The sequence below is a fragment of the Vidua chalybeata genome, chromosome 3 (genome assembly GCF_026979565.1).
Source record: "Vidua chalybeata isolate OUT-0048 chromosome 3, bVidCha1 merged haplotype, whole genome shotgun sequence".
Classification (NCBI taxonomy): domain Eukaryota; kingdom Metazoa; phylum Chordata; class Aves; order Passeriformes; family Viduidae; genus Vidua; species Vidua chalybeata.
Window position 1 is genome coordinate 60,802,799 of NC_071532.1, and position 24,760 is coordinate 60,827,558.

A 24,760-nucleotide genomic window follows, 5' to 3' on the forward strand; every position below is an offset into this window, starting at 1 on the left:
GACTGCAAAACATGAACACTATGATGTGAAATCTGATTAAACTCTGGTGGAAAACAGACGAGTCATCATCACCAGTCAGCTTGGACTCATTGACAAAAGTCCTGGGCCCCTAAAGTCAATGGTAAAACCTCTGTGAAGAAAACGGGGTGAGGATAATTTGTTAATCAACATTAGTTTGGAGCATAGTTATCTGATTTTTAGAGGGCAGTGTGATTGGATGGCCTGTTTAGACTGGAATTAAGAAATAGGATTAGTGAGATTTAAATAGGCATTTGAATCCTGAGAAACTGACTCAGTTCAACAGTTCTGTGTGCCTGGATTTTCTAGTGAAGTAACTATGAATGGCACGTAGTTAGGGCTTGCTTTATCACCCCTTCTGCGTGCTGCCCTCCCTTTGAAGTCTGAGCCTTTCCCTCCCAACCAGCTTCACTGCCTCACACACTGACCCACATGAAAGAAATTTAGCGCTCACACCAAGCATCGTTCACTTCTCCAAAACCATAACGCATCTGACATCACTGCAGTGACACACAGCAGGCAGTTTACTGTTGAGCTACAGCTGTGCTACAAAGTATTTGAGCTGAATTATTGGGGTGCTGGTGACAAAATCAAGGCTATCATCGGTTTTGTGCTAAAGCAGAGAAACTGTTCATTTTCTTTGTGGTGGTACACCGCCAAATCCCTGAGGGCTTGCACACCAATCAGGTCAGTTGATTAGAAGGGAAAATGAATTAAAATGAGTTAAAACTACTGTTTGTTTTTTTTTTTTGTTTGGTTTTTGGTTTGTTTATTTTTTTTAATTAATGTAACATCTGTAATAGTATGTCTGTTATCCCAAATCCAATTAACAATATAACACTGACACATCAAATTTTGTCAAAATATTTGACAAAATATTTCTATTTTTGAAGATTGTCATATTCTAATGGAATTTTATTCAATTAATAATTGTCTGAGTGGCTTTAATTTAAAATAGCAATAGCAACATTGTAAAGGTGATAAAGGATTATAAGATACAGAATTTCAATTAAAAAGCAAAAAGAAATTCTACAGTAAAAAAAATAAACTGAGGCCACCTATTGACAATAATAGGTAAAGAAAAACAAAACCTGATAGCCCAATAATAATATGTAAAATCACAATTAAATAGCTAGGAAACTTTGGGTTAGTGTTATGAGTCTTATTAAACATTTTATAGTAAGAGCTGAAAAGTCAATGGTTTTGAAGCCATTTTGATGTTTCTGTACAATAGCAAAAAGATATGAAAAAATGTCTAATTTGTCTTTAAAATTTGTCTCTAGCTTAAACGGAAAAAAACCCCTCACATTTGGAAAGATTAATGGGCAAACTACAAACTATAAATTTTAAGGATGATTTTTTTATTTGTCTAATATATTGTGTAATATCACTGATGTGCATTGAAAGTGACATCTGACACTTTATGCACAATTGAAGAAGTGGTCGTAAAAATATACTTCTGTTGAAGTATTTAATTGCTAACAGTGGTAAGAGTCACATCATTTAGGCTGGCTCAGAGCAGCATCCTGAGGATGCATGTTTAATCTTGCTCTGCATGTTCAAGGACAAATTTGTAAGACACATCTTCCTAACAAGGCTCTCACACAAGAAAATTATCCATTTATTATTTTGTGGCCTAAGAGAGCTGCTTTTTCAGGTGTTGGATGCCTTAACCAGCTTGCAAAATATCCTTAGCACTTTGCAATGTGCTCTGTTGAAGAATATTTTTCTAATAACTCCAGTAATGAGGAAGAGAGGACTGTTCCATTCTGTTCTGTCAAGCTGTAACTGAATTAAGTTAAGCTGATGCAGAATGAATGATAGAAATAGAACCCATTATTGCAAATAGAACTGCCTAATATAAGTTTTACCAACAATTAGTTAGGCTTCAGTGAAAACTCAACATCCCCTAGATATTAGAAAAACATGAAATCACAGTGGTTATTTTAAAGTATCCAACATGATGAATATTTGGCAGTTCAGCTGGTGGCTAGTGGCTTGCCACCACATTGGGCTGCCATGAGACAGGGCTCGGATGTAGATGACCGCAACAACACCATTCATAATGCTGGGCTGCTGCAGAAAAATTGTGCTAAAAAATTACACAAGCAGTTGCCAAATTGGAATAAGTGAAAGGAAAGACTGAACTGTGCCCTAGAAGGAAAATATCCTCCTTGACTGGCTTCTTGACCTCCTGGACTTGCACGAAGGAAGTCAAGCCGTTTGTCTCACAGAGTAAACTGCTACCCCAAGTACCCAAAAAGCATATGCTCCTGGTGACAGCAATCAAAATCATCCATGAAGGGATCCATGTCTGAGGTAGAATAATGAACCTAGTTATCAGCTTGTAATCAGTAGACCACCAGAGCTCTGCATGATATTAGAAATCAGCAAAAAATATTGTGATGATGTCAGTTCTGCACCTCCAAAGCAAAAATATACACAGTCCAGCACATACGAAAAAGAAGCCATGTGGGAAAAGGTAAAAGGTATAGGTTAACTTTCAGCATCTGGTTACTTTGTCTTTCCCTTACAATACCACTGAGTTATGTGCCTTTGAAGAAAGTTAGGGGTTCTTAGGTTTGAAGGTTGATAAAGTTGGCTGGTTAAGGTCCCTTTCTAGCATTGTAAAGTACTAGAATCTACATTTTCAAATCTAGGGCCTCCAGTGAGACAACTAATCTCCTGCTTCATTCCTGTGTATATATGCTCATTTTCAGAATGGTTGCAGAAGATGCAGGTGGTCAGAGGTCTGAAATTGAAGCTATTTATTCAGGAGGCAAATCAAAGAATTACTATTTCTCTTCTACAGCCAAACTTGGAAATTTTGGCTTTATCATCTTTGAGCTTTAATTTTTTCATCTGCAAAGGAGAAATGATACTTATCTCTTAGGATTGTGAGGTGTTTAATTCATGGATATTTACAATATGTCCTCAGCTTTGGCTGAAACTTCTGGCTTCTTTGCAAGCTTCAAGCAAGCCTTCATGAGAGAGTCTGTTTCTGGCACCACATTAAACCTTGCTTTATAGAGGGTTCTCTCATATACATCAGATTGTTATGGGCACAACTATTGAGTCATGGGTGCAAGTGTGGTAACAATTTATTGTAGTTATTCACACAACATTTTCATGCACAGATTTCAAAGGCAGACTGAGACAAGTTGAGAAGCCAGTTCTTTTAACTTTCTGATTTCTGCTCTGTGACTGACGAGATTAGATTATTGGAAAACATGCTATTAGCACTGGCTTGCAGCCAAAGGGTCTGCTATGGATTCTTCAAGGGGTGCTGTACTCACTGTAAATTAAGGAAAAGAGCTGGGTAAGTTACTCCAGCGAGGAATGTTCCCTTTGGGAATTGTCCACAGCAAATGAGAGCTGTGGTTGGTGAGCAAAGAGCAACAGGGAGAAGAAAAATAACAAAAAAGGTCAGAAATTTCAGGGAAATAAAAGCCTCTTTTCTCCTCTACACTGAGCACTACGTTAACAAACTTTATGTTTCTTGATCTACTTTTAGATGCTACTTTTATGCTACTTTCTGCCTACCCAGACCAAACTGGGAAAAGAACCCTATTCAATTACCGTGTAAGCCCATGATTAAATTCCTCCCCATTCGAAAAAGCACATCAGCATATGGTTACCTACATGCATATGTTACAGACCCCTTGACTTCAGTTAGACTTGAATACCTGGTTAAAATTAAGGACTCATTCTTGAATGGAGGCTCTTGTGCTTGGAGCAGACACTTATTGTAGGCAAAAGCCTAAATCCTAACATACTTATTTTGAAAGTAATGCATTGAACTTCTCAGTCATTAACTAATTCAAACTAAAACATTTATATTTTTTAGCTTCTCAATAGTTTTGGGTAATTTTGTATTAGCAAAAAAAAAAATTAAATATTTTCAACATAACAACCATGTTTTCATGGTGTCTCAGAGAGCAAAACCATTATTCATTTCTCCTTATTTTTAGAAGATTGGAAAAAAATTCTCTTCCCTAATACTGCAGAGAAAAGCATAGCTCTGTGAATTCAAAAGACTTATGAAAGACTTCTAGCACTACTTTATTAACTTTTTAAAATTAATGTTCATGCATTTTAAATCATTGCCATTATATTTGGGAGTAAGATTCCTACAGTGCTTGGAGTCAGCAGCCCTGTTCCTTTGTGTCTCAGCAAGAGATTCAACAATGATAATAATTTCAGTGCTTTTTTAATATAAAAGTGTTCAACTTTTAGATTACTAAGTAGTTTTATAAGGGGATACTAAGTTATATCCTCACAGGAAGGCAAACAGATTGCTTTGATTTCAGTAAGACTCAAACCAGTGTCCTATAAAAGGAGAGACTCAAAGCCCTGTTCATTAATCTCTAAAGTATCTTTTTCAGCTTAAATCTGCTGTTTGCCTTATAATACTTTCCATACCAACATCATATGTAACACTCCATATGGAAAAAAAGCCAGTACCACAACGGTGTTCTCACAGAAAATTAGAAAGAGGTGTTCAAAAGCAAGCTAAATAAAAAGGAGGCCAAATGAGCAGGGAAAACATTTACAAAGTTTATCATGTACATGGGAAAAAGAGAATAAGTATAATTTATGCAAACTATTGTGATTTCAACCATCCTTAAAACCCCTGAGAAAATTATATAAACACATAGCAACAGCATCAGTAAGACTCAAAATATACATGCAATTCTATAGGATTTTCACCCTGTGGTCCTCAAAGCACTTTGCAACAATCAAATGAGATGCAGCTCCATGCTGTAAGTAAATGCTTTAGGGACCATATTACCTTTAACAACACATGTTTGGAGAGGAATGGGAAATGCACTGCCTGTCTGTTGGCTGCTATAACCAGTCTGAACTGAGGCATTTGGGGAACCTCTTGGGTTGAAGCTGTGACTCTTGCCAGCAAATCCAGATTGGTTGCTATTGGTCTAACTCTGCTTTGTATTGCAAGAAGGAGGCACAGCCATCCCAAAGCCCACGCCGAAGCAATAGTTCAGTACCAGGGTTTAAGAAGGGACAATGCATCACCTCACTGCTACTTTTCCACCTATGAAGATCTCTAAGCTTTGAAGTGTCTTGTTGCTTCATAAGGCTTGGGAGCTGCTGGTGGCAGGTAGGGCGCGGCAATGAGGGAAATTGGGATGCCATCATGTCTTCACTTCCAGCAGGAACAGTTTCTTGGTCACAACATAGGGACAGCACTGTGTTAGACCCTGCCCCAATTCTCCCATAACAATTTTGTAAGCAAAGAACAGGTACATGAATATTTGTCACCAAAAGGCTTTCACTTGTGTAGAACAGGGCTGAGCTCAGACATGCTGAGGCCTCAGTCAAGCCTGCTTTTAGAGATAAAAAAAGCATAGTAAAATCTTCAACTAGCTTAGGGGACTGATTTCTCCAAAATCAGCCTTGTCTGTGCACACTTCACAACAGCAGTTCTTTGTCTAGGCAGTAAAAAAAAAAAAAAAAAAAAAAGGCAGTCTGTAACAAAACATTGCCCCTAAAATACCTATGCTATAATGATATCTACCACTGGAAGTAAAGATATAACAAATCAATGGTTGGAAATAGGTATCAGTGAGACTGTATTAATTAAAACAAAATTCAGAAAGCCTTGGTAGATAAAATCATTGCAGCAGTCTCAGGGAGGCAGTATAATCTCAGTCACATGTATGTTTCAAATTAGAGGTGAGATATCTGTTAAAAAGCATGCTGTAGCTCAGCCATAAATTATTGTGCCTGGGAAAGGAATCATTGAGTGGATCCAACAGTTTATGCTGAGCACCTTATGACATCTCTTGCTGCTCTGCCCCTCTCTAGGGGCACGTGCTGGCAAGATAGTATTTTGTTAGCATTTTGCATTATGATGGTATCAGCAATATCACAGTTTTCTTACTCACAGTGGGTTGTGTTATGCTTATCAATCTAATTCTAACAATTTTTTTTAAAAGACAACAAAATAATAGTAGATAAATCAAATAAAAGTGCCATACTTCTAATATAAGATGATGATCCAATATTTTCTTTTTGATTTGAGAACTAGTTTTTTCACAGGAGATTTCAGAAATTAAATAAACTTTAATTTTCTTATAACAAACTCCACATTGTTGCCTTATGAAGAAAATCGGAATTTTATGTCTAGTAAGGTTTCTATGTAGCATATCTGATGAATGAGGCATCAGCGTAAGCAAACAGATGGTAAGAAACTTGTTGATTTTACCATTATGTATTTGTGCAGGATGGAGAATGGGAGAATATCAAGAAAGTATCCTTTTAATTTCACATCATTTTCTCTAGCTGTGTCTTAGCCACTTGTCTAATTCACTAGCTTACTAATGTTCCTGTTTCCTGAAGAGATCACTGAATCTGCCCCCCTTCAGCTTTTCTAGAGCATGGGTATCTCTTCTGCTTGGCCTTCTTAAACTCCTATATATGCACACATGGAGGTACAGAAGAAAATAAGTTGCCTTACATGCTACCTTCTTCCCTGCTGTGACACAGAAGCCACCAACTCTGTAACAGTCACCATGATCAGAGATGGGAGTAGTCACCAAGTCAGCACATTCCTGCTTAGAAGCTCATGCCCAGCCCTCACAGTTGTCCAGGTTGCTTTTATTGATTTCTCCAGCTAAGATCTAAAGTCACTTATAGAACATCATGAGTAATTTTGAAAGGTTGGATATGACTATGAAACTGAGTTGAAAAATGAGCACAGATTGATGTCTAGGATAACCCAGACCCATTATCCAGACATTTTATTTAAGGTACGGGGATAAGAAATGAGACTAGTCACCTCAAAAACTAGACGTGATGCTAAGAGGTCTGCCTTACATGCATTATTTGTGAGTACTAGACATTTCCACCCTGGGAAAGCATCATAAGTGGTCTGGATAAGCTCCAGGCCTTTTTCTTGCAGGACTTAACCTGTTCAAGGTGGACACTGGAGTCAAATGTTGTATCCAATTTTTACCCCTTCTGTATTGGAACTAGCACACTCTACTCACTGATCACTGACAATATATAGAGTAATTAAAATTTTAAAAATCTGTATGATAGAAAAGTCTTCTGTAATATGACCATGCATAGACATATATCTGCTGTTCACTGTGTTCCTAGAATATAATTTATTTCTTTAAGCAAACAAATTGGCCAACATGTAGATGTGTTTATACTTCTTCATTCATCTCACTTGGTTGCAAAAGCAGCATTTTTTATTCTCAAAATTATGTCTACTGGAAAGAGACTTATGCTAGAATTAACTCTTAAGTATTTCATCATAAGATCCAGAACAGTGTGAGTGTTCATCCTTTCTCAGCCCCTAATATCCTACTGCATAGGGAACATTTAAGATACTATATAAACAGGATAATTTTGGAATACAATAAGAGATAAAAAAAAAAACCCAGCAGACCAGTGTTTGTCTTTTCCCCTGTAGCACATGACAATTCTTGATACACTTTGACGTGGAAGGGGACTTGGTGGTTTGGGGGGTTTTGGGGGTTTTTTTGTTTGGTTGGTTGGTTTGGTTTTGTTTTGTAGGTTGTTTTATGGTTTTTTTGAGGTGGGGGGTTATATTTTTGGGGCAGACCAGAGAAAAGCAAACATGTCTTAACAGAGACTCTGAGTACTCTTGTGGCTTTATACGGATCATTTAAAATACATTGGTCAGGGTAACACACTCTGCCTGTTGCTGTCTGGAAGATTTGCAGGCATTGTACACACTCTACAGAATGCTGTCTCTGTGCTGATATTTGTAATGATAACACACTGACGCTCAAATTACACTGTGTTCTGGCTGCTGCCTTCTGTCTTGCCCTTTCTTACAAGCAGCCTAGAGGTAGGACTTTCATATGCATTTGTAAAGAGTCTATAGCTGCAAACATTAATAAGAGCTATCATTTAGGAGCAGTTACTTACACTTTGTTTAATCTCTAATGGATTCTTCTAAATATTTACAATAGAACAGTTGTCAGACCAAATGCTGGACATTAATGGCAACTTCCCAGCAGCCAAAAAGGAAAGGAAAGGAAGAGAGGAGAGGAGAGGAGAGGAGAGGAGAGGAGAGGAGAGGAGAGGAGAGGAGAGGAGAGGAGAGGAGAGGAGAGGAGAGGAGAGGAGAGGAGAGGAGAGGAGAGGAGAGGAGAGGAGAGGAGAGGAGAGGAGAGGAGAGGAGAGGAGAGGAGAGGAGAGGAGAGGAGAGGAGAGGAGAGGAGAGGAGAGGAGAGGAGAGGAGAGGAGAGGAGAGGAGAGGAGAGGAGAGGAGAGGAGAGGAGAGGAGAGGAGAGGAGAGGAGAGGAGAGGAGAGGAGAGGAGAGGAGAGGAGAGGAGAGGAGAGGAGAGGAGAGGAGAGGAGAGGAGAGGAGAGGAGAGGAGAGGAGAGGAGAGGAGAGGAGAGGAGAGGAGAGGAGAGGAGAGGAGAGGAGAGGAGAGGAGAGGAGAGGAGAGGAGAGGAGAGGAGAGGAGAGGAGAGGAGAGGAGCTACAGGTTCTGCATTGAGTAGCTTGGTGGCACTGAGCAAAATGGTCCAACAGCAAGTGGGGTGGTTTGGTCATGTAAAACTGCCTCTATTCTTGTTTATCTTGGGGGAAATGACTGTTTGCTTTGCAAACACTGAAGTAAATAAGCTGTGTTAAAGGCCAGTGGCTGCTGCAAGAGGTGGAGGAGCTCCAAAGTGTTTGGGGGTGTCAGCATAGCACCTGCTCTTCTCTTGGGCAATCTCTTGGCTGGTAGAACTGGAATCTGCAATATTTCCCTGTTGTTGTGGCTCCCTGATACAGGTTGATATGGACTTTAAAATAAATAAAGTTAATAATCTGAGGCTGAAGGAAAGCCCTTGGCGGGACTCATCTCAGGCTCTGAAGTTACCTTGGCTCTGGTGAGAACAGGGTGCATGGGGTGAAGCAGGTGTGGAGGAGGAACAAGAGGATAGGCAGCAGTAGGAGCCTGTGGCTACTGGGAGGGACCTATGTGCCAGCAGCTGCTGGCTAGCAGATCACCCACCAGGCTGTCCAGCAGTGTCTAACAAGTGGGGTCTTGGGCAGGCAGGAGGAAGGGACAGTGGCTTCATGACTGCTTTGCAGCAGAAGTGTTGGTACATGGGAGGGGGGCCTGAGACACGAGGCACTTGTGTGTCTCGCTATCCCCCACTGTGACACAGCAGGTCTGTACTTACACAAAAAGGCACCAAGGATTGTTGTCTTTCTTTGGAAAAATATCCATTGACTTGAAAATGAGAGCCTTGCATGAATTAGAATCTATGAATTTACCCAGATATATAAATTTTCTGTAGCATTTGCTATTGTAAAGGCCTGTCCTAATTTTGAGATGTGTGCGTGTCTCTGTGTGTGTGTGTGTGTATATGAATGCATGTGTGAGAGGGAGAGAACTCTCATTGCCTACAACTGCTCTGCCAAGATAAACTTTGGAGCATTTTATAAATTAACTCTGCTCTATGTGTTTATTTTTCTTTTGGAGATTCTAAAAAGAGACTGTTCAACCCATCTTATTAGGGGCAGCACATTTTTTAAAGAGAAAAATAAGTTCCGACTGCACTGGAAAGTATTTGCTATTTTCAGCGAAAAGTATTCTTTCCTTCTGACCTGGCATATTAGATAAGATTTATATTTCTGACCTGACATTAGGTAGTTAAGATTTATTCTTCTATATTAACTTTACTGAGCTTGCAAGCTATTCATTTACAGCATAGGGAATATATTTATGGCAGAAGCAAAGAAAGTTCACTACAAAGTAGTAAAATATGTTATTAGGAGTGTCTTGTAGACTGATGAAAATTGTGAGTACCCTTGCAGCTGGCTCCCTTCTGACTCTTTTTTCCTTCTTTGTTATTTCAACTTTAAAACTTGAATTTGAAGTCAGTTTCAATGGCAAATAACTTAAAAGAGTCCAGATGATTCTAATATATCCACATATATGTACATACATTTACACTGTGATTGAGAGGTGTGGGGAAGGGGATAACAAGTGACTTGAATTCTCTCCGTGTTCTGCTGGCAATGACCCAGGCATAAGTAACATTGGACCTCACTCTCCTGCCAATATAAATCAGGAGGAACTCCACTGGGGTACAAAGCTGGTGTGTGAGTGAGCGCTGAATCAGATCTGGAGCTTTTCTCTATCCAAAGGTGTGGACCCAGGCAATCTGTTAATGTCCAATTGACTTAAAGAGGGGAACCGCAGACTATGATGGAAACCTGGAAGCACTTCAAAACTCTATAGGCAGGTTGGAAAGGTTGGAAAGTTAGAGGGCTCCTATTGAAATCAGTGGCAAAACCTCCCATTAACTTCAATAGGCAAAGAATCAGGCCCTAGAAATGTCTGGAAGCCAGAGAATTGCATGGCTCAAGAAAAAGGTAATAGGAGCTGATGACTTGTACCAATAAATCACCAATGCAAACCTGGCCATGCTTAGTTTAGACTCAAAATTGCTTTCATCCGATGTTTGTTTGAAACTTTTTCATTGTAAAACCTTAAAGAAGAACTGGCAGCTGAGAGAGCTGTCTGAGCACGAGGCCGATGGCTGGACAGGGTGTGGTACCTCCTCTGCCCCTGCGTCATCAGAGGGAGTCCATCTTAAAGAGAAGGAAGAAGCACTGGCCTGCCTGTAGAGACAGCAATACTCACACTCTGCTGTGAACCAGATGATTTCTAATTCAGAAACTTTCAGACTAACTCTGTAAATCCACTTAGACTGAATATTTTGGGGGAGGGGGATTATGGCTCCACAGCAAGCCAAGAGGAGAAGTAGATATTTCCATTTGTGGACATTATTTAACTCCTGTCACAAGAGAGAATAGAGACGTGCAGAACTTTGAGGAATTAAATGTGTTGGAGAAAGGGCTTGGCATAGGGAAAGTTGGGACCATCGTGAATTACAAGAGCTGGGAATTGCTTATAGAGTGCAATGAGCAGAGCTACACATGGCAGTTCAGCTGAGGAACTCTGCTGCCCATCCTGCCTGCAGAAATGCAGCTGAGGAGGAGGATTCTACTTTTGAACAAACTCCTATTTTTAAGTTGTACTAAGTCAAGGCCAATTGCCCTGCCACACATCTTGACCATCCCTGATACAGTGGTGGGGAAAAGAAGAACATTGTGGAGGGGGCCTTCCTCCCCCTTCAATATTTTTGCAAACAGTGCATTTTTCGGCTGGTCCCTGAAGGGGAGAGCAGTAGACAAACTGGATGGGTAGTTTGGTATCTGTGCTTGGTCAAACAGCCATAGTCATGTTTGATGTCAGCTGACACATTCAGAATAGTTCACCACTTTACAAACTTCACACTTCCTATTCTTGCATTTGATAGACCTCAGGGCTACATTCTCTGTTACTGTATGCAAACCTTCCCATCGTTCCCTATATCTGACATAGGCTCCAAGGATTCACATCTTTCTGTATACAGAGATTCATGGCTTGTTTTTACAATCTGTCTCTGTAAATCAAAGTTGTTCATTGCTTCTTTTCTCTCACCGAGAAACCCACTGCTATCATCAAGTCATCATACCACAGCTCAAGGGCATCCTTTCTCTTTCCACCATTCCTCCCCAAAACCCTGGTCTCAGCAATGCAAGTTGCAAAAATTTATAATTGAAAGGGGAAAACTGTCGAGGAAGAAACTTGGTTGTAGAGACAAACAAGGGAGTGAGGACGAGAGAACACTAAAAACATGTTTCTTTGGGGTGACACTAAGGAAAAATAAAAATTTCTAAGACTATGAGAAAATAAATATTTTTAAAATTGATTTGACAAAAAGCATATTATTGTACATTCTGTATGTTGTATGCATCATTGCATGTGAATTCTGGTGTCTGTTCTGGTTCAATGCATTCACCTGCTAGTTCTCATTTCCAGTAGGCTTGAGCTACGTTCATGTGTTGAATGGACTATGAGAAAGACATGGATCACACATGTATTAAATCTGGCAGGCTAATGGAGCTGATCTAGACTTATTACTTCCTCTACCACTTGCCACTTCAAAAAATGCAACATTTTGTGTCTATTCCTGTGCTCACTTATTTAGCTAGTCTGTTCCAGTGCATGTTCTCATTTTGTGAATTTCTTTAGGCACTACTTTGAAAGATAGTGCTCAGGTTCAATACCTGTAGGAAGAGAGGGAAGGCAAAGAAGGAAAGTGCTCAGGAATACACAGTGCTGGGCAGGGTGAATAGGTGCAGCATGGAGAAAGCCATAAAATATTTCTCCTACAGTTTTAAGTGGGAAATTGCATCGATTCTCTGACAAAAGACAAAATACCCTCATGTTCTATACCAGCAACTCACAAAATGAATTACAGACTGCATTTCTACTCCTTTTCTTGGTGATTGGCAACAAAAACCTCCCACTTATCATGTTTATTTTGTAGTCTGTATAAACATTTAGGCTGGATTCAGTGCACATGCAAATTTTATGCTGGCAGGGCTCTGTGAGATACTTGCTACCTGACATGAGTTGTAACTAGAAGCAGACTCAGTCCCTTAACCTTTGTGACATGTTTATTCTGCCTAAAGCATCTCCCATTAAAAACAGTGCAGAGGCTCTAATTGAAAAGCTCGGGTTAGTATGGCATGTGCCTCATGATCGTGACATTTCTTTTTGCTGATAAAAGAGAGAAATATTGTCTTTCCTTGCACATGCACAAATGCAGTTGCAGAAATGCACCCATATGCATGGCCAACCCCAGGAACATTAGCAGCAGTGCTGCTGCATTGTCACAGTGGCAAGGAAAGACCCTCATCACTGGAACCACCAATTTTCCCTGCCCAGAGCATAACCTCTGGAGCACCGTCTTCCTTCCAAGTGGCTAAGCAAATTCCCAGCCTAGTGATAGAGGCAATTTGAAAAGTAAGAAAGGTTTTTTAACCAAAAAGGGAAGGGTCCGTATAATTTTCTGGTACAGTTTAAAACATGACGACCTCATCAGAAAAAAAGAGAGGGTCCCCTACCAAGCTTCCCAGGCAAATTTTTTTGTTGTTCTTTAATTTAGCATTTGGTTTAACCCACATAAAACTAATTTTTTTTTCCATGACCAAACAGATGATAAGAACAGTGGGAGGAGAGATGGAGTTTTCAGACAAACCAAAGGACTTCTCATGGAGTCAAAAACTTCTATCTGAGGTTATCAGCATGAATTTCACCTATATTTTAAGACAATCTCAAAGTGAAAATACTTTAATTCTTGCTTGTGTTGATGTGAACTTTAGTGTATGTATAGGAATGTATATATACAGACCTAGATATTACTGTGTAAGGGAGAAGGGAAAGATGACAATGCACAAAGATGTGTTTTTCCAATTCTAGGACAACTGCTGTGGGGTCAGGGGGTTCTAGGGAATTAACTATATAAGCCAGAGAATGTTTCCGTAGGAGTTAAGGAAGATGAGATGGAAGATTCTACTTCTGAATAAACTCTCTTATATGCAGTACTGCAATTTCTGTGACTGATCTCTTTTGAACAAGATGTGTCCAAAGTCTCTGCATGCTTCCAGATGAAAAACACAGATCCTTTTTCCTGTTCCCAGAAGTAACCACAGCCAGTCAAGGAACCAGACTAGAAGGCTCAACCAGCAAGTTCATAGATGAATAACTTACTTTTCAATAAATTATTCAAGGCTTCAAAAAGGATTATGGATTGACTTCATAATGCTTGGTGGTAGCTTAGGTTAGAATCCTCCTCTCTCACATAATTAAGAAAGTAAGGAAATGCAAGAAAAGGATATTCTTTTGATTAATCTATTTTATCCGGATTTAGGTGTGATTTATCCTGAGGGAGAAATGAACTCCTCTGCTCGTGGGTAGCTGGAAATGATGTGATATCAGAAAGAGGTGAATAGCTGCCTGTCCTCATCTTGAGCTGATACAGTTCACAGTTTCCTTTGTGGCCAGCCAGATCCTGGCAAAGAGTAGTAAGATGCCCCCACTCTGATCACTACCCACTCAGTGCTTCTAACCTCCATAAAGCTTGGGAAGATTTGTGTTTAGCAGAGTATTAGCAGGTAGAATATGTAGATACCTCATAAATGAAAGCCTGTTTGAAATTTCTTCCATAATTTTTACGTTCATAGAGTGATTGAGATGATACAACCATTATGTATGTCACTGCTTGTTAGATATACTGAACTCAGAGTTAGTAATGTGTCAGCTTACTTGTTCTATGTTTGAAGGAAGCTGGGGCTTTAAAGCAGGATTAGTTTCTTAATTAACTACTCGGATTAAAGAACCCAGTCATGGAAGAGAATAAGCACTTTCAAATCATATTGATTTTGTAGGTTTGTAGCAGAAATAAATTATGCCAATGGAGATTAAATGCAATATTTTTGCCCAAATCTGTCTAGGGGAACTCATTTTTTGTGTTTATCTGTTCCTCAAAATGACTTTGGTCTATTCTTCAGAAATAATGTATGACCTAAGCAGCGATGAGGATGTCCTTTTGCTGAAGTTGAATCCTACTGACAGATTTTTACACATCTGAAACTTCTCCTCAATTGGTAGCTTAAAAAGCACATTTAAATATTTTCATTCCTAAAGTCAGGGCCTCAATCTTAAAAATACTTGTCTAGAACATAGCACAAGTTATAAATTCTACACTCTCATACAGAATTCTACTTTCCCTTTTAATACGCCCTCAACTCTGAAACTTGTCAATTGCCCAACTCTTCATAAAAGATAAACACAAGAGACAAATGTGTGATTTCATTTTGGACTGCAAAACAGAAACTGTTGTGGGTTTTTTTTTTTCTTTTGCAAAACACAAAATCATGTCATTTATTTGCCTTCCAGGCCTTCAGGATCTTGCTATTAAACATCTGTGGCCTGCATGCCCCCCACAAGAAGGTCTCATTTCAGCTGATTATTTTTAGTTCTGTGTTATACTAAAACTTTCTGGAATCTTCATCCATCCCCGTGTATTTGCGAAATACTTGCACTTCACATCTTCTGACTCCCATGTTGAATAAATAGCCTTTGCTCCCACTTTTCTATTTGGGAGGGCTAGCTCTTCCCTCAGCAGTCACATCAAGTAATATAACACCAGCAACTCATTATTCAATGGCATAGAAAAAGTGAAATTAATAATGAACATTCTAGGAAAAGGAAACAAGGTTATGAAACACTTGCCGACACTGGTTTGTGTAATCTTCATGATATAAGCAACTCAATAATGCTGGGCAAGTGTGTGTGGGAGGCTCACTCTGGAGAAACTGGCTGTTTTCCTCTCTCTGACCAGTTGAGCTGTTATGATAAAAAATGTTGTTGCTAAAGAAACCTGTAATAAATCCTAATGGGAGTATTGCATGTGCTGATAACATACATAAACTTTGTAAACATATTAAAGTGTCGGGTTTTAGTAGCTCTGGTTCAAGTGGATGTTCGTAAAAGGTTTTCAAGGAATGCAAAGGAAATCTTGTTCCACCAGCTGGTTGCTCCTACGATTCTGGTTTATGTGAGAACCTTGTCTTCCTTCCTCTTATAACACAGCCTCACCCTGTAGGGAAACTGAGTTAAACTATCTCAAGCCCTACCTCTGCTGTGACTTCCCATGAAAACGCTATCACCAGTGAAGCTGTATACCCAAGGAGTTATTTGGGGAGAAATGGGGTGGATGAGCTGGTGCTTGGTAGAGGATTTATGCTGTTTCAAACATCCCTGCTTTGTGTCATGCTGTACTTCATTGACACTTCTATCAAAGTACAGCTGGCAGCTCTGAGCAAGGTATTTCAGTTGTCTTTTAGTAGGAGAGAAGAGCTGGGTGCCTACAAAAGGGAAAAAATCCAGCACACTGAACAAAGGAGTCTTAATCTGATCTGAAAAGATGAGGTCAGAAACTGTATCAAATCCTGGAATTTAGGTGCCCTAGCACTACTAGACCACACTGCAAACCAGTACATTCTTTAACAAAAGAAAGGAAAATTCACTCTTTTCTTCTTAAACATACCAAGAAAGGAGCAGCAGCCTCGCTGCCCCTTAATGTATCCAAAAGCTTAGCTGCTAAAACATTTGGCCAGGAACTGAAAACCTAAGCTAAATTAATTCTTCCATATAGCATGACTCTAGCCTATCTGTATTGAAATGCTCTAATGAGATGATGTTTTTTCACCTGGATTTGCATGTAATCTCAGGTTGCTGCTTGCAACAATTTTAGTTTGCACAGGAAAGACGAGGGCTTGAGGTCTGGGTATGGAGCAGGAGTGCATGTGACTTTATTCCAATGTCAGTAAGCAATCATATACAATATTGTGTGCTCCGTGTGGAGGAATTTTGCATTTATATATTTATTATTTGTCACTATTTATTCATTGCACTTTTTTAACAAAGGGTCTCTTTAAGAGAAAATCTCAACATCTCTTCATGAAAGGACCTGAGCTCAGACAGATGCTCAGTGTCAATAAGATGAAACATCATGTTAGAAATGACAGAGCATCTGAGAAATGTCCATGTGTCAAGGGTGAGGTAGAAATTAAGCATTATTTGAAGGTGAGGGACTCATATTTAAATCCTGTCCTTAGACACCTTATGTCCAGTTCTTGTATGTAAACTTTTCTGTGTTTGCCCTTGCCCTTTACAGGAAGCCACAGGAATCACAGATCGTTACTATCCCAACATCTATCAATGACCTCCTGTTTCATTTTACAGTGCCCCAAAATCTTCTTTGCCCTGCAGAAAATATTAAATGCCTGAAATCCCATCTAGAACCTTGCAATTTTAAACACGAAGCCTGTCAGGATGTAATTCTGATGCACATTAAGAAGCTTGAAAGGATAAAGTTTATATCAGCACTACAAGAACTTGGTGTAAACCTGTGGTTTGGAGTTTTACTTTTATTTAAAAGTACTACTATAAGAGCATTCCTTTATGTTCTTCCTCCCAATTATTCTGTTGTGTGGAGCCAAAATATCAGTGCACGGCTGGGGTGCTGCTTCAAGCTGGCAGGAGCTCAGTGCCACTGCCACAGCCAAAGGCTCTCCCAGTTCAGCTCTGGTTCCCATAGGTGAGTTCTTGCCTAGGAGCACTGGAGCAAGATGTGTTTTGTGGCTCCTTTGCTTCAGTGGCTGTTATGTTTGTTTACAGGAGTAAGTAATACTAACATTTTAAAATGCAAGGTCGATAACTCATAATCTAGAAACTGAAAAACACAGAAATGTTTATTAGTCAGCTGTTGTACAACCATAGTACAATCATTCCTTAAGTAGCATTGCTCACCACACTGCTCTGTACTAGCAACAAAAAAAAGGTTAAAGTACTCATTAATAAAATCTGTGAGATTTTATTATGACAAAACATCTAATTTTAATGATTCTGCTGTCACCAAAAACTCAGTTATTCAATTATTTATAAAAGACTTGGAGTTCTCCTTTTTTTTTTTTTTTTTGAGAGCCATAGCACGTTTTGCATGAATAAATGTTCTCTGAGTACTTTTTTCTGAAGCATTGTTTGTGGCAACAGCAGACAGACAGACTTTTGTATTAATATGTACATGGTTTCAGCTTCCTTTTGTCATCTGATAAGATTGCTTTGTTCAGAATTATTTTGGTAAAAAAATTGGCAAAGTGATTTTGAGTAGTTCAGACTCCAAAATTAGAAGTGAGGCAAAAATATTTTCTTATTAATTTTTATATCCCCTCCACCAAGTTTTTGCAGCTTCTAATTTAAATTCGAGCAAAAGGGACAATTCACTACAGGGGGAAAATCGTTCTTAAGAACATCCATATTTTTAAAGGAGTATTGCTAGTAGTCACTGTCTATAAATGACTGAGTATGAAATGACAAACACCTTGCTAATGTCAGCAATAAAGTGCAGTGGTTCAGACAGCACACTTGCTTTGCAAACCAGAGAGCAAAATGAGCATGCTAAGCAAGAGAAAATGAGTAAGTCTGATTTTTGAGTTCTAGCTCAGATCTTATCAGGTGTAACTTCCATAGTCTCCAGTGAAAAATTTATAGCAAGAAGAAACAGCAGAATAGGGATTGGCAAAGGCTTGGTACATTAAGGGCAAAGCTCAAAAGAAAAAATTAGTCTCAGTTAACTAATTTGGCTTCAGTTGGCTCAATAGGTGGAAGTAGTAAAATAGTCGTACTTTTCATATGATTAAGAAAGAGACTGCCTTCCAAACAGCTTAAGTATCATAGTTTTGAAAGGTAAGAGGCATTATTTTATCCTCTTTAGGGGCTGTCCATATTTGAATCATGCAATTTTGCAAGTATTTTAGTATGGGATTTCTTCCAAACTCAAAATGTATCCTGAGGTCCTGCAGAAAAAAGCTCACTCCAGCTCCAGCATAGTCCATAGGACTTTCTCCACTGAAAGTAAAGGAGGCAGGTTCAAGCTCTAAAACCTTCTTACTAATAATAGCAATATTTTATTCTGTCTGCAGAGACGAATAGGACTTTTCATGTATTTTCAGGTATACCATCCTACATCAATGTCTTTGAGAAGTTGTGGTAACGTGTATTTAAAGTCTAACGTGAATTTTATATAGTATAAGAAATGTCTTCAGCAGGTCATAGGAAAAAAAATTGAAATTATCACCCTTTCAGATATCAGGTATGAGATGGGTACTGGTCAGTAATGTCCTTTAGTCTCCTGGGATAACAACACTTATCGTTCCACATATGCTGGTATGATCAGGAACAGATTTTACATACATACTGAGTTATTTATTAAAAAATAACAACACTAGCAGTCTATCCTTATCACACTTCTAAAGCTTTCAGCCACTGATAGTGATTTCCTGATATTTATTTAATTTTTAAAGATATCACTACAGTGAAAGTTTACAACATGATGGAACAGCTTCTGCTTTCAATGACTGCAATAGGAATTTTACTGTCTACTTTTAAATGGACAGATTCTCACCCAAAAAATGAGAAATATAGTTGCACTTAAAAAAAAAAAAAAGTATGCACTTGTCGCCAGCAAAGTATTTACCCTCACAGTGCTCATATGAAGACATCACAGAAAAAAATTATCAGCAGCATACAAACACTTTGAAAGAGAACTAACAGTAATTCAATCCTGCCCAAGGGGGGCTGTTTGATGGCTGCTTGCCTGGCTAACTTCTACTTAAAACTGCTGCACTGAGATAATAAATTTTTTATTTTTAAAAATTGGTAACAACATTTATAGTACATACCAACTCTGTAGTACTGCCATCTGTGATGTGCCAACCCTGAATATACATGTAGATATCAATAATATATATAGGTGGTGAACTATTAAAAGAATTGCTTCTACATTTAAGAGTTATTTTAACTAATAATATAATTCCTTTTTTCTTGCTGACATTCTACCTCCATGTGAATTGCACCCTGCTCAAGAGTATAAAAAGACTGAAGAAATATTTTTACCAGTTGGTGTTTTGTCAATATTTTCCTGGTTTTTTTAATTTATATAGCTATCTATACAAATGGGCTGTTAAACATCTCCCTAATTTTGAGTCTGTAAGTAGTTGAATGCAAATCAAGCCAGAGATGCAGAGTGTTTGCAGACTGGAGCCCTCCACTAGTAATTGTGACCAGAAGCAGATGCTGGAAGACTTGCAGTCCCGCATCAGCAGAGGAATGGACAGAGGAGCAAAGGAAGGCAGGCAGGCAGGCAGGAAGGAAGGAAGGAAGGAAGGAGCGAGCGAGCACTGGGTATCCTGGACATGCTGTTGTAGTGAAAGGCAGGAGACAATTTGATGGGCTACCAATAATCATGGGAGCTCTACATCCAAGTTAGATTTCCATAAAGTCATGCAGATTATTTTACTCACAAATGTAGGAGCATAGTAGATATACAGAATTTTCTATCACTTTACTTATTCTAGATTTCCAAATTTAGTCCATGGCTCACTGCTAGTCCACAGGGTCATGGCAAATGGTCTGCCGGTCACTCACAGACCCACAGCAAATAATACTTCATTTCTGCCTACTAGAAAGTCAGTGAGAGATGTGCATAACTGTCAGTACTAAGTTTTGGGGGTTGGTAGTAGCCTGCAGAGACAAAATATTTTTTGAACTATTGACTTGATCCTCTTTTTTTTTTTTTTCCTAAGCAAACTGCAATCACTGGCCAATACACAGAAATTCTTATTTATTGGTACGCTAGTCTATACTCAGCTGCGTATTACTCTGTCTTGTAAGACTTAAACTAGCAACTTTGTTAATCTTGATTGCTCTTACCAGAATAAAACCACAAATTTTTCTGCTAGTGGTATGTTTGCTTTTAAACTTTTATTGATTGTGTTCTATGTCTAATTCTGGACCCAATCATCTGCCTGCAGTTTGTTGTTGACTTCAGAGGACTTTTATCTCTCCACAGCCAGCTATATCTTTACTACTGATCATGGGACAGAAATTCAAGATTCCCCAACTAGAAAATTCAGTGGGAGTTTTGGAGAGCAAAAGGATTGCAAACTAGACATTTCTCATAGGGAGGATTACTTTGGCAATAGGTACAAAATAAGTAATGCTCCAGGAGCAGATCCTTCTGATGGGGTAATTTAAAAAAGAAAGTTCAATTTATACCAGCTGGGACTCTGGCATGGCATATTCTGAATTAGCCAGTTCAAATTTTATAATTTCTTTACGTTACAATATGTAGGTCTACAATATAATACATGGAATGGAGGAGTCTGATAATAACCAAAACAAAGTAAGTTGGGTTCACTGACTGCTTGATGGGAAGTTATCTGTACTATATTTAAAAATAAGTAGCTTAAAGAGAAATTTAAAAGCATTTCTCTAGAAAGGTGCTTATGATTTGTGATTAAAGGAGACTATCTGAGCAAAAGAAACAGAAATCCAAGAAAAGTGTTCCACATAGTAGATTAATTTGACAGTTGTTATCTTTATCTGCACACTGTAATAAAAATAATATATTCATTATGCATTATTCAATAACAGCGATTCATAGGTTTTTAAAACTGAAGTGATTAGTGCAAGTGATCATAACCACTCATAATAACTTTCATAAACACCCACTCTCTAATTTTTTCCTTCAAGCTAAGTAACCGCTATTTATACCAAATCATGTTTTACAACCAGCTGGATTTGAAGACCTCGGCCAGTAGACGATGTATAGCACGTCCAGGTGAGGTATTCTGAAAGGCTTTTTGCCTTCACTGCCAAAATAACGAGCCAGATTCCCATTCTGACCTTCTACCCCTGGTTTTCCAGCCACTTGTTCTGCTCTGAATTTATCTTAGCTCTTGCATTTTAATCATAAAACTTTGAGCAAGTGCTCGGTACCTTCTCCACGGTGTACCAATCACCTAAATATTCTCGGCCAACACTTCCACCTCTCTTTCCCGAAAGTTACCCCGCTATGCAGGTTGTCTGAGGACGAACGAGGTGGGACGGCGCTCTCTTGGAAGAGTACAGCGCGTCTGCCCCGCCGCTCGGAAGCGGCGGCTGCCCTGCGCCTAGCACGGCGAGCGGCCGGGGGCAGGAGGCAGACCTGCCGTCTCCCGCCGAAAGCGGGGCCGCTCCCGGGCCGTGCCGAGCCGTGCCGTGCGGCGGGAGCCGAGCACCTGCGGCCGCGGGCTGCCCGCCGCGGCACGGGACAGCAGAGGTCGCCGCCGGCCCGGCGCTGGCCCGGCGCGCCGCGCACCAGGTGCCGGAGCGAGTCCGGGAGGAGGGAGCCCCGCTCCGTGACCTTCGCCCCGCGGGGGCATCCTACCCCCGAGCCCTGCCGTGCCCCCAGCCCGGGGCTGAACCTCTGCCGCGCCCGTCGGGGTACCCCTACTGCTGGGGGTGGGGGGCAGTCACAGCTTGCGGGCCCGCGGTTGCCAGGGGTTAAAGGAGTGGGTGGGAGGTGATGGAGGCTGCGGAGCCCTCCCTTGCCAAGGATAATAAACCGGATGCCCTGACATGTTTTACTTAGCCCTTAGTGCTCCCTCTCTGTGAGGCCGTGGGGATCGGAGGACTGGAGACCCGGTCTCTCTCGTCCTCAGCCCCGCTTTAGGGGCACTTTAGGTGAATCAAAACTTGTTTGCAGGAGGCAAACCATACAAAGGAGGCTTTCAAGGGCCAGCCGGGCCAAGCAGGGCAAGGGAGCGAAGGCTGAGCAGGAGAAAATTAAAATAACAGTACCTCCCCTCCCTGAGGAAGTAACTCAGTTACTTCTTGCTGATGAAATGCAGGGTTCTGTGTTTTATGACATTTCCTCGGTGTCTGCAGCTGTTAGGGAGGGCGGGCAGGCATGAGCAACCCCTCCGCGGTAGGTGCGCAGAAAATGCCTCCTCCCCTGAAACAGCGGCGGGTCAGATTCAGGCGGGGTGGCCAGGCCGGGTCGGGGGCTCGTTCCGGTGGCCTCTGCTGCCTCATCCCGCCTCATCCACGGCTCCTTGCGGCGGGGTCACGGCAGAGCTCCGACCCGCGGCACTGCCGAAGGTGTCACCGCGGATTCGAGCCCACGCCTCACCCCTACGCCGGAGCCAGAGACCGCCTGACCGTGGCAGCGCCCCGCGACCTGGACAGCGACTTCCCAAGGGGGCGACTCGCTGCTGCCTCCTTGTTCTTTCTTCCCCGATGACGGGGGGCTCTCCTCTCTAACCCTCACGGGGGGCAGGGAGCTTCTACCAGCACCCTGGGTACTGCACGTCTCCCCCCGGGCCCCCGCCTGCCTTCTGCCTCTGCACCGGACCCGGGCGGAGATGGATCAGGGCCGGTTAAATCAGAAGGGATGGACTCGCCTCATCCCGTGGGATTAAAATTTTAAAATTTAAAAATTATGGGGCCACAGTCCCAGGACGGTGTCAATGGATGACTAGTGGCCAGCGGAGGCTGAAAGCCAACAGGCCGGACAGAGCCACGACACCCCCAGCCCCCCTCCACATTGCCAGGCGCCAGGTTTAACGTATAGCGATAATCTGTAGTGCCCGTTCTTGGCAAGGGGGCTTCTTGACTGGGATGGAGAAAGGCGCTTAGGGCATACCGGCAAAAAGTTACCTGTCGTGTCATCGCCCTTTCCCTTCAGAAAGAGGGAAGACCTAAGAAAGGACGTTCCCTTTCACCAGACATTAAAATGTAAAGCACTAGACGCAGGTCTTCCCAGAGCCCGTGCTGCTCATCCCGGTGAGGTGAGAAAGAGGAGCAGAGAGAGGTCAAAAATCGCTTTCATGCCTCCAGTTGAATGAAACTGCCTGCAAATTCGCTCGGCCGCGCCGCTGACGCGGGATTTAGGTCCCAGCGTACTCGCCCGGGCACCGGGGGCACGAAACCCCCCGGACAGGTGAACAGCACAACGAGAGGAACCAGAAGTTATCAAAGTATAAATCTCTTCGCACTTACTTCTTCCCTGTCGTCGTACCCTGGAGGCGTGCTGGCTGCCAATGTATTCCATAAAGTTCAAAGTGATAAAAAACCAAGAAATCAGTCGCAATTGCATAGTAACCCTTTGAGAGTTCGTCTTCTCCTTTTCGTCCTTTTTTATTTTCCTTAAAAAAAAGAAATAATAAACCGGGGTGGTAGGCGGCAAGGGATGAACACAGCAGCAGAAATACCTGCACTGAGATCCAAAACTGGGCTTGGCCGGCTTGATGTCTTTTGCCTTTTTTTTTTCTCTTTTTTTTTCTTCCTTTTTTTTTTTTTTTTTTTTTTTTTTTTTTCCCTTCCCCTTCGCTTTTCCTATTGCACTTTCCAGCAGTCTGCCCCGCTACCTGCCGCAAACCTCAGAGGGCAGTCAGCAGCGGAGAGGAGCCGAGCAGCCGCCGCCGGGGTCCATGCCGGGCCGGTGGCCGGCAGCATGTTGTGAGGGTGCCGGGGTGCGTGCGGCTGTGCGCGCCCGTGTGTGCGCCGGGCGGGCGAGGTGCCGACAGGACGGATGGATGGATGGCGGTGGGAGAGGAGTGTGCGAGGGCGGGAGCGGCGGGGGGGCAGAGGGAGGACCCAGCCCCGCCGCCACCGATCCGGAGCAGCCGCGCTCTGCGCCGTGGGCACCGCCAGCCGCCGGGCGCAGGTGGGCCGGGCCCCCCCGGCTCTCCCGCCCGCCGACCAGGAGCCCCCGGGCTTCATGCGGGAGCTGCTCCGGAGCGGGGCCCCGGGGGAGAGGCCCCGGGGCGGGGCGGGCCGGGAGGAGGCGAGCCCCAGCGCCCCGGCACGGCGGGAGGAGGCTCCCCGCTCCCGGCCGAGCCCCCTCGGGGAATCGGCGCCGGAGCATCCTGCCACCAGCCTCGCTGGCAGTCCCCTCCCGCAGGTCTCCGCTCGCCTCCCCTCCGCCGTCGGCCTTGTCGGGGTCACCCGGAGATGCCGCTGCCCCCCGCGCCCCGGCCCCTCCGTGGGGAGGGGCGCCCCCACTCGCCGGGGGGACGGGGCGGGGTGCTCAGCCCCTTCCCTGCGGAGGGGGACACGGCGCGGCACCCACTCTTCCCCGAATTTGCCCCTTACATCCCGGCTCGCAGTGGAGGTTGGGAGATGGGAGTGAGGTGCTGAGGGGTCTCCAGCCTCTCGGGATTTTCTCCGTTGTGGCCTTTCCCCACTAGGCAGGGGTTTTCCGGGGTGGCTTCTCCGGTGGGAAGGAACAGAGCAAGGCCGCGTGTCCTGCAGAGGCTGGGGACCGTCCCCACGGCCGGCTGGCGGCAGGCGACACACGGGGCTGGCCCCGGGCTGGGGTCGAGCGGAGCCGTGAGCCGGGGGTGAACACAGCAGCCTCTCGCCCGTGCCGCCGGGACCCTCAGCAGAGCGCCGGCAGCAAGGGCGCAGCTCAGCTGCACCTCGGCGAAGCGAGGCCGCCTGTTTGACAGAA

At 42.4% G+C, this 24,760-nt stretch overlaps 1 protein-coding gene across 1 annotated transcript in view; it reads right to left on the reverse strand.

Moving 5' to 3' along the window:
• RSPO3 (R-spondin 3) overlaps window positions 1-23,567 on the reverse strand; it is a 58,533-nt gene extending 34,966 nt beyond the window's left edge. The window contains exon 1 of the mRNA XM_053938419.1: window positions 23,308-23,567. Coding sequence (XP_053794394.1) covers window positions 23,308-23,404 — 97 coding nt within the window. The 5' untranslated portion in view covers window positions 23,405-23,567. The remainder of the gene's footprint in view (window positions 1-23,307) is intronic.
• Window positions 23,568-24,760: the final 1,193 nt, after the last annotated feature.